Genomic DNA, 9,490 nt, shown 5'->3' with positions numbered 1-9,490 from the left:
AGTTAGAGCCGTCTTTTGCGGATATTGGCGCAAATTTGGTGATGTCCATGAACTTGTATTCCCAAACGTGTGTCTCATCATATGCTTGGAACAATCTATTCAACTATAGTAACAAAATTGTTTTGTATCCACCCTTTAAGTATGGATCTATAACAAATATTAATGCAAAGTTAGAGCCGTCTTTTGCGGATATTGGCGCAAATTTGGTGATGTCCATGAACTTGTATTCCCAAACGTGTGTCTCATCATATGCTTGGAACAATCTATTCAACTATAGTAACAAAATTGTTTTGTATCCACCCTTTAAGTATGGATCTATAACAAATATTAATGCAAAGTTAGAGCCGTCTTTTGCGGATATTGGCGCAAATTTGGTGATGTCCATGAACTTGTATTCCCAAACGTGTGTCTCATCATATGCTTGGAACAATCTATTCAACTATAGTAACAAAATTGTTTTGTATCCACCCTTTAAGTATGGATCTATAACAAATATTAATGCAAAGTTAGAGCCGTCTTTTGCGGATATTGGCGCAAATTTGGTGATGCCCATGAACCTGTATTCCCAAACGTTTGTCTCGCCAGCGGTGCAATCCAATTCTATATCACTTTTTTCCTGAAAACTTGAACTTAAAAATATGAACACTTGTACAAGAAAAACCAAAAGTTTGCATATACATTTCCATAATCACAAACAAGGGTGCTACATTATTATATGAAATATTTCAATGATTATAATGAATGGTCCAATTTTAAGGGTATTTTAAGATTGTTTTTAATCAATTGTCTTGTGAAAAGAAAATCAAAGATTTCATGTTATACTTTTGGGTGTAAATATTTAATCTCAAAAGAGTTTGTTTTTTTCTTTTCTTTTCTTTTTTAATTTTTTGGTTTAATCTTACTTTTGGTTTTGGGTTTTTTCATATGAAAACTGTTCAAATTATATATTTTTTTAAACTATAAAAACAAGAAAAATTCCAAAACTTTTAACATTTTATTTGAAAACGCACATCTTAAGCCATATTATAAAAGTTTAGGTACTAAAATGTAAAAGTGTCTGAAACAGAAGCACCCAAATTGTAAATTATTTCATATCAGCAATTTCATGCTGCTATTCCTTCAACTACCTTTGTGCAGATTTGCATATCACGATACCGGAGATTTGATGTTACACAATGTCGTTGGTTCAACGGCAACCGACCGATTCGTCGGACTGCATGCTACCGGGACCACCCTCCCGCAACAATGGTGGATCCGCTGACCTCGTATCAACCGGCCTCCTCGCATATGCCGCCGGTAGCACCGTCCCTATCCTCGATACTCGCTCCATGCAACTCGTCTGCGTCTTTCCTATCCCTCCTCCTGCTGCCACATCCGGCACCAGCAGCACATCCTCCTCCTCCTCACTGTCCCCTTATGTCACCTCCGTCCGTTGGTGCCCTACCTCGCTCCGTCTAGACCTTCTCTCCCATGACCTTTCTTCGTCCCACTCTCACCTTCTCCTCGCCGCCGGCGACCGCCAAGGCCGTATTTGCCTCCTTGACCTTCGCCAGAAATCAGCCCCTTCGCTCTTCCTCCAAACCGATCAGACCTCCAAACTTGGAATCCAAGACCTTTGTTGGATCCAAGCCCGATCCGACTCATGGATAATCGCTGCCCTAATGGGACCATCAGTCCTCGCTCTCTTCAACATCCCCAACGGACGTTGCTTCTTCAAATACAATGCATCGCCGGAACTCTTCTCGTGTATTAAACGTGACCCCTTCGATTCCCGCCATTTATGCGCCATAGGTTTAAAAGGCCTTCTCCTGTCAATCAAAGTCCTTGGGGACGTGTCCGAATCTGATGTCGTATTGGAAGAACTCAAAATCCCTACTGATGTCTCTGGGTTGAATAAGCTTGAGAGAGAAGTCGGTATCAGCATTAGTTCACCCGCTACACTTAATAATTCCCAGGCGACGGCGACGCTTCCCACTTATGGAGTCAAACTCGCGTTTTCGCCTCATTGGAGGCACATTTTGTATGTTACTTTTCCGAGGGAATTAATCGTGTTTGATCTGCAGTACGAAACGGCTCTGTCTCATTCCAGTTTACCGAGAGGATGTGGGAAGTTTCTCGACGTGTTGCCGGACCCAAGTATGGATCTGGTTTATTGTGCTCATCTCGACGGCCGACTTAGCGCTTGGCGGCGAAAGGAGTGAGTAAATATTGTCGCTTAACCAAAACGCAAAGCATATTTGGTTTTCTTATTTGTGTAATTGTTATAGTCATCTGTAATTACAAATGTCGTTTAGAATTGCATAAAAGGTTTAGGAGTTTAAGGGAATTGGAAAAAGCCTAATCATTTGCGTATCACCGCAGAGGAGAACAGGTGCACGAGAAGTGTATGATGGAAGAATTGATGCCCTCAATTGGCACATCCGTCCCAACTCCCTCAGTTCTTGCAGTTGTCATCTCTCAATCGGATGCCACCCTCCAAAATGTCGGCAAGCATTTTTCCGATGGACATCAACCTTCATCTCCTGACAACGAATTTGATCTGGATTTTGATAATCCTTTTGATTTTCGTGATGACTCACATATCATTTGTAAAACACATTTTATATCCATTTCTGATGATGGAAAAATATGGAATTGGCTTCTGACATCTGAAGACCCCACAGATAATCCAAAAGATACATCTGAATCTGATCCTGCACATGCTACAGAAGTCCGTAAAGATCCATCAGCCACTACTGTAAGCCAGGATAAGCTAACACTCAAGGTTAATAGTTAATACTTAACACTAATTAAACTATGGCTATTCAATTTCTATAAGTTCAAAGTTATGATTCTATTTTCTTTATAAATAATGCATTTTGTGAATCAAAATCTTGGAGCAGATGAGTCTTGTTGGCCAACTTCATCTCCTTTCTTCAACACTGACATTGTTGGCTGTTCCTTCTCCTTCTTTGACAGCAACTTTGGCAAGTGAGTTAGTTGTTTTCTCTGTAATTTCCAATTTTCCATATGGTTCTTTAAACTTCATTTTTACATTCATCACTTAGTGAATGAGACATTTATGATATATGATGTGAAGGTGGTGGAAACCATCCTGCTGTGGCTGTTCCACTGGTTGCTTTAGGAACTCAAAATGGTTCAATTGATGTTATTGATGTTTCTGCAAATGTTGTAGCTGCAAGTTTTTCTGTTCATAATAATCTTGTAAGAGGGTTAAGGTGGCTTGGAAACACTAGACTTGTCTCATTCTCATACAGCCCGGTATTAAACATACTAAAAAACCTCCAAATTCATCTTTGAATTTTTATAAATGTTTTATAAAAGTTATGTACTCAATACAGGGAAGTGAGAAGTCTGGAAGCTATGTGAATAGGCTTGTTGTTACATGCCTTCGGAGTGGTCATAATCGAGCATTTAGGGTTTTACAAAAGCCTGAACGTGCATCAATAAGAGCTCTCCGTGTGTCATCTTCTGGAAGGTTGTTCTTGAAAAGGAGTATTGGTTGTTTTGCTACTTCACCTAAATATGGAAGTGTTTTTTTTCTTTTTTGTTGAAGTATGTATTCTTGATATATTTTGTAGGTATCTTTTGATCTTGTTTCGTGATGCACCTGTGGAGGTTTGGGCAATGACAAAAACTCCAATTATGGTAAAACAACTGATTGTTTTCCTACTTTCAAGGGATAATTACAAGTCAACAAAGTGGCCAACCCTTTATCTCAATTTCACAATGGAAGAAACTGCAAATGTTAAAATTGCTTTATATATGAAAAAGTATGAATGATATATATTTAGAACTCTACAAAAGTATTTATTATAGTATTATTCTTTTTGCAGCTTAGGTCTTTAGCTCTTCCATTCACAGTTTTGGAGTGGACTCTTCCTACTGTTCCACGTCCCTCTCACAGTGGAGCCTCTAGACAATCTGTATCTAATTCTCAAGACAACACTTATGTAGCCTCTGAAGGAGCCTCTACAGACACTAGTGAGCTTCTATTCTCTACTAAATCTTACATACTTGATTTAACATTTTACACTTTATCTCTTTCTTATTGTAAATCCAATAAGGTTTTCATCCTTAAAACTCAAAAGTAACTTGCAGATGGAGCTCAAGAAGATTTTACAGAGACTTTTTCATTTGGTTTAGTAAATGGCTCTTGCGGGGTGTTTGAAGTTCATGGACGAAGGATCCGAGATTTCAGGTACTTTTTATTATCCATTTCTTCCATATATATATATATATATATATATATATATATATATATATATATATAACATTTTTTTTCTTAATCAATTTTTTTATATATTATAAGTTGATGATACGTATTTGTTATTTCCAGACCAAAGTGGCCTGACTCCTCATTTGTTTCTACTGAAGGGATGGTGACAGCTATGGCTTATCGTATGCCTCATGTGGTTAGTTTTTTTTTATAATACTAAAAGATTTTGTCACCGACTTATTTATATTTATATTTATATATGTGTAAAAAGGTTATGGGGGACAGATTAGGAAATGTAAGGTGGTGGGATGTGACAACTGGACAATCTTCCTCTTTCAACACTCATAAAGAAGGCATTAGAAGAATCAAATTCTCCCCTGTTGTTCCTGGAGATCGCAGCCTTGGACGTATTGCTGTTTTGTTTAATGACAACACATTTTCTGTTTTTGATCTTGTAACTTTCTTTCTTACTCATCATTTATGTCCCATGTTTTCTGCTACTTAATTCCAATCTTTTTATTATTATTATTATTTAGACTTCATTTTTTTTCAGGATTCACAGGATCCTTTAGCCAATTCCCTATTACAGACACGGTTTCCAGGAACACTTGTGTTGGAGCTTGATTGGTTACCTGTACGAACTGATAAAAATGATCCATTGGTATTGTGTATTGCTGGAGCTGATAGTAGCTTTCGCCTTGTTCAGGTTAACATGTATGCATCACTTTTTTTTTACTTTGTTTTCAAGATATCTATTTACAACCAAAACATATTATCCAGTACTCACATTTTATACACTTTTTTTTTCATTCAGTGACAAAAAAAGTGGTTATGAATCCCAACCTGGATCTGTGAAAGAGCGATTTAGGCCAATGCCTTTATGTTCTCCTGTATTACTTCCTACAGCACATGCCTTAGTAAGATTGACTTTATTCACACTAATATCATATGGTTTATATGATCTTTTTTTTATACTATTAAAATATCCTTTCTTTTTTTAACCACAGGCATTGCGGTTAATCTTGCAATATGGGGTAAAGCCTTCATGGTTTAACACATGCAGTTCAATCCCAGATAAGGGGGGAGATTCAGATTCCCAAATATCAAGAAGTTCATCAGCATCTGTTGGGTACCTTCGTAGTTATTTAATTGATTTATCACCTATTGGTGACTCTGTTGTCCCTGAGTTACTTCTTAAAGTATTAGAGCCTTACCGAAGAGAAGGTAAAGCTTTATTTTCAGCCTAAATTAATGCAACATAGTTTTCAAATTTTTTTAACATACAATGTTGTAATAAGTAGAATGATGTGATAATAAAAAGTTTGTTTTGTTTTTGGTTTGAATCAGGTTGTGTGCTTGATGATGAGAGAGTGAGACAATATGGTAGTATAGTGAATAAAGGTTGTGCTGCAAGGTTTTCTTTTGCAGCTGCAATATTTGGTGAAACTTTGGAGGCTTGTTTTTGGTTGCAATTGCCTCGTGCATTAAAGCACTCACTGAATATGTTGGCTACAAAGTCTTTGCAAAAAGCACCTGTGAAATTGCCATCTACCATTGATGAGTCATCTGTACTAAGTAGGATGTTCACCATGAAGAGGAGATCTGTACCAAGGTTAACAAACTCAAACTCACTCGTAAGTTTTTTTCTTCCTTGGTATAATTATTTCAGATGGAATGGAATGCTTAATTCCATTGGAATTCCTTTCATTTTCTTCATTTCATTCCTTAGCCATGTTGTTTATTTATTCCATCATGAATGGATGACAGAGTAATGGTGAACTTAGGATGATGGCTTTTGCACAAGAAGAGTTATGGGAAAATGCTAGTGAACGTATTACTTGGCATGAAAACTTGGAGGGTGAACAAGCTATTCAAAACCAAGTTCATGAGTCAGTTTTCATCTCATTTTCTCTGCTTACTTAGTTTATCCAATTTGGAAAGGGATAAATCATAAATGTTTATTTGTTATTAAGGCATTGTGGTGTGGATGAATGATTTATTATTTATAATATAATAAATAATTAAATAGGCTAGTGACAGTTGGTAACTTGGATGCTGCTGTGAATTTACTGCTTTCAACTCCTCCAGAGAGCTCCTTCTTCTACCCAAATGCTTTGCGTGCTGTTGCTCTTTCCTCTGCAGTCTCAAGATCTTTAAATGAACTCGCAGTAAAGGTAACATACCATTACCATCATTTTTTTTATTTTATTTTTCCACCATAAAATATTTTTTTATTAGGTGGTTGCAGCAAATATGGTGAGGACTGACAGGTCATTATCTGGCACACACCTCCTCTGTGCTGTTGGGAGATATCAAGAAGCTTGTTCACAGGTGCTGATTGCTCTCATGTCATGCCATTCACATTCATTTTCTCCTTATTATTATGTAATATAATATTAGATTAGATTTAGAATTCCATCATGAATCAAGATTGTTTTTTTATTATGTTTGTCAGCTGCAAGATGCAGGGTGTTGGACAGATGCTGCAACCTTAGCAGCAACACATTTAAAAGGAAGCGATTATTCAAGGTACTTTATTTATTAATCTCTTCTTTACAATTCAATTCCTACTTTAATCAGTACCTACATATTTACTACTTATCTTGTATGATATATATAATAAAACAAGACAACGTTTTGTTTCTCTCAAGTCTTCGTATTAAGAGAAATATTTCCGATTAGTTTTAGTTTATATATATATATATATATATATATATATATATATATATATATATATATATTTGTGTGTAGGGTAATGCAAAGATGGGCAGGACACGTGTTGAATGCGGAACATAACATGTGGAGGTATCATCATTTATTTTCAGTAAAAATAAATAAATAAAGGTTTTCAAAATTACCTAGCGTATATGTATATGTATTTGTCCATAATTTCAGGGCCCTAATAATGTATGTAGCAGCGGGATGTTTACAAGAAGCATTGGCGGTGCTGCGTGAAGCTCATCGACCAGATAGTGCGGCAATGTTCATCATAGCCTGCCGGGAAATTCATGGGGAGTTTATAAAGGGGTTAGATCCAAACGACGACGCATCTGTCACAATCAAGGAAAAATTGGTTGTGTTACGAGGACTAAACCCAGAAAGTGAAGAAGTTATTGGTGTCGGGGAATTATACACAAAATACCAACAGGAATTAGTTCATCTCTGTATGGATTCACAACCATATTCCGATTAAAATTTGGGAAATTCCCCAACCTACATACTCATATTAAAGCATATTGTACTACACATAACAATAGCAACAAGATAAAACCTCACTATACACCAAATTACGAATTACATCCTTGTAGTTATATATATTCACTTACATTACGAATTTAGGCTACACCTTTAAAAAATTTTGTAATAATAATATCAGTCCAAAGTATGTATTTTACCCCTTGCACCTTCTTCCTTGTTACACTATGTTAAGTACGTTCATGAGAAGTAAAAAAGATTAAAAGGAAAACAAGAAAATAATTGCCTTTGGGGTGGGAGTGGGACTCGGCCACCTCTCTCTTTCCTAGTTTTCTTTCCATATATAGTTTTTCTTGTTTTTTTAAGGGTAAATAGCACAAAAGACATTAAGTTTATATCAAAATTTTAATTTAACAATGTGTTTTTTTGGTTTCAAATTTAACCCTGTGCTTTTTATTTTTTTACAATTCTAACCACTTGACCGATCAACCAGGTTACCTGCTGACGTGGCATGATGACGTGTCAATTTTGATGACGTGGCATGTTGACATGACATGCTGGCATGTCAAAATTGAATTTTTTTTCCCACAAAAGACACTAAGTTTTCATTTTTTTCGATTTTGACACTAAGCTTAAATTTTTCTTTCAATTTTGACACTTTATTTTTTTTTTCAAATTGAACATCATTTTTTCCAATTTTGTTCAATGTTGACCATTTTCCATTTGAAACCGTATAAATAAATTTTTTTATTACATTTTAAACTGTATAAATACATTTTTTTCGTTTAAAAACCACATTTTATATAAATACAAGGCTTTTTTTTTACTTTGACTAGGGTTTGACCAATCTTGACCTAGGGGTATTTTGCATATTTTGATTATATGTTAAGTTTGGGCATGATCTAATTAATAGGTGACGGGTAGAGCCGATAATCGGAGCACAGATTTATTCAGCTATTGTTCGGACTGAGATGTGAGTTTTCCTCACTGTACTTGTGTATCGAAGGCACCAATGTCGGCCCACTAGGTTATGTATCCTGGTATTGAGGATGATGTTATGCTAGTTATATGATAGGTGACTAGATCTATATAATTACCTGTATTTGTTGGATATGTGTTTATGTTATTTGTTGCATATGTCGACATATTGTGGTTGGGTTAAGGTGGTCCTGCTTTGTGGTGAAGGCCAAGATACTCTAGGCAGTCCAGATAGGCTGTAGGCCCTGCAAGGCGGTTCAGTCAGGCCGAAGGCCCGTAGAGCGGTCCAGATAGGTTGTAGGCCATGCAAGGCCGTCCAGTCAGGCTGAAGGCTCATTTTTTGATGCTATTGTTGTTATGTTGTGTGATGGTACTTTGGGGGAACTCATTAAACTTTAGCTTACGGTTTCAGTTTATTGTTTCAAGTACTTCAAAGGATCGTGGGAAAGAGAAGGCATGGTCATGCACATCTTCCTGTTTTTATGACAATGGATCTTGGGATACTCTCATGTTGATTATACTTTTGAAATAATGTTTTTCTAAACACTTTATGGTTAATGGGTTGTTTTTGAAGAATTTAAATTTCTTTGATTTTTGAGATGTTACATGTTTCTAGTAACAAAGTTCCAATGGTATATTCTGTAATATCGAAGACTCAGTCTGTGAGACTTTGGAATCTTGATATCACAGGAGATTAATGCATGTTAAGTTGGAATTCTATCACATCTTGTGTAACATCCCAAAAATCAAAGATAAAAATTTCATTTTTATTATAATCAAAACATAGCTGTAACTTGATTCAGACATTTCAAAAAAAAACATTTCTAAGTAACACAATTATCATAGTTGAATCCCAAAATCACGTATTGTGGAAAACACGGGTGTATGCGCTGCGATCGCCCCAAGCTCTTTCATTGGAAAACTGGAGTACTTGAAACTGAAAATGAAAACAGTAAGCACAAAGATTAGTGAGTTCCCCATATACCACATATAATGCAAGCATATTGTTAGGAATATCTGGGTGTCCGACCTACCCCTTTGGTCTATTTCAACCGGATACTGGCGAGCATATCTGGGTGCTCGACCTACTCTTGTCAG

General features: G+C 36.2%; 1 protein-coding gene across 2 annotated transcripts; it reads left to right on the top strand.

Annotated features, from left to right (window-relative positions):
• The first annotated feature begins 1,092 nt into the window (after positions 1-1,092).
• Positions 1,093-7,499, top strand: LOC145132519 (uncharacterized). 2 transcript variants are annotated; one of them, XM_079067320.1, is made up of 20 exons: positions 1,093-2,197; positions 2,362-2,764; positions 2,883-2,970; positions 3,080-3,261; positions 3,342-3,478; positions 3,582-3,648; positions 3,837-3,984; positions 4,102-4,201; positions 4,340-4,415; positions 4,491-4,673; positions 4,773-4,933; positions 5,034-5,136; positions 5,227-5,443; positions 5,567-5,853; positions 5,987-6,108; positions 6,249-6,393; positions 6,458-6,550; positions 6,675-6,748; positions 6,971-7,024; positions 7,115-7,499. In XM_079067320.1, the coding sequence occupies exons 1-20, from the start codon at positions 1,176-1,178 to the stop codon at positions 7,410-7,412; spliced, it is 3,960 nt and encodes a 1,319-aa protein (XP_078923446.1). In that variant the 5' UTR covers positions 1,093-1,175; the 3' UTR covers positions 7,413-7,499. The 2 variants fall into 2 exon arrangements, 1 of the variants encoding a protein (XP_078923446.1); XR_013718115.1 differs by lacking the exons at positions 6,971-7,024; positions 7,115-7,499 and having other exon boundaries at positions 6,468-6,550; positions 6,675-6,715.
• The last annotated feature ends 1,991 nt before the right edge of the window (positions 7,500-9,490 follow it).

This window comes from Lactuca virosa, chromosome 8 (assembly GCF_052849685.1).
Source record: "Lactuca virosa cultivar CGN04683 chromosome 8, Lactuca_virosa_CGN04683_v6, whole genome shotgun sequence".
Classification (NCBI taxonomy): Eukaryota; Viridiplantae; Streptophyta; class Magnoliopsida; order Asterales; family Asteraceae; genus Lactuca; species Lactuca virosa.
Note: the sequence above shows the minus strand (reverse complement) of the source record. Positions and strands in the feature narration are given on the sequence as shown.

What these genes read in the sequence shown, in the direction of transcription:
- LOC145132519 (XM_079067320.1), top strand. Translation starts at nt 1,176, where the DNA reads ATGTCGTTGGTTCAACGGCAACCGACCGATTCGTCGGACTGCATGCTA. An exon ending in TTTGACAGCAACTTTGGCAA is followed by an intron (nt 2,971 to 3,079) that starts GTGAGTTAGTTG and finishes TATGATGTGAAG; the next exon opens with GTGGTGGAAACCATCCTGCT. An exon ending in CATTTTCTGTTTTTGATCTT is followed by an intron (nt 4,674 to 4,772) that starts GTAACTTTCTTT and finishes ATTTTTTTTCAG; the next exon opens with GATTCACAGGATCCTTTAGC.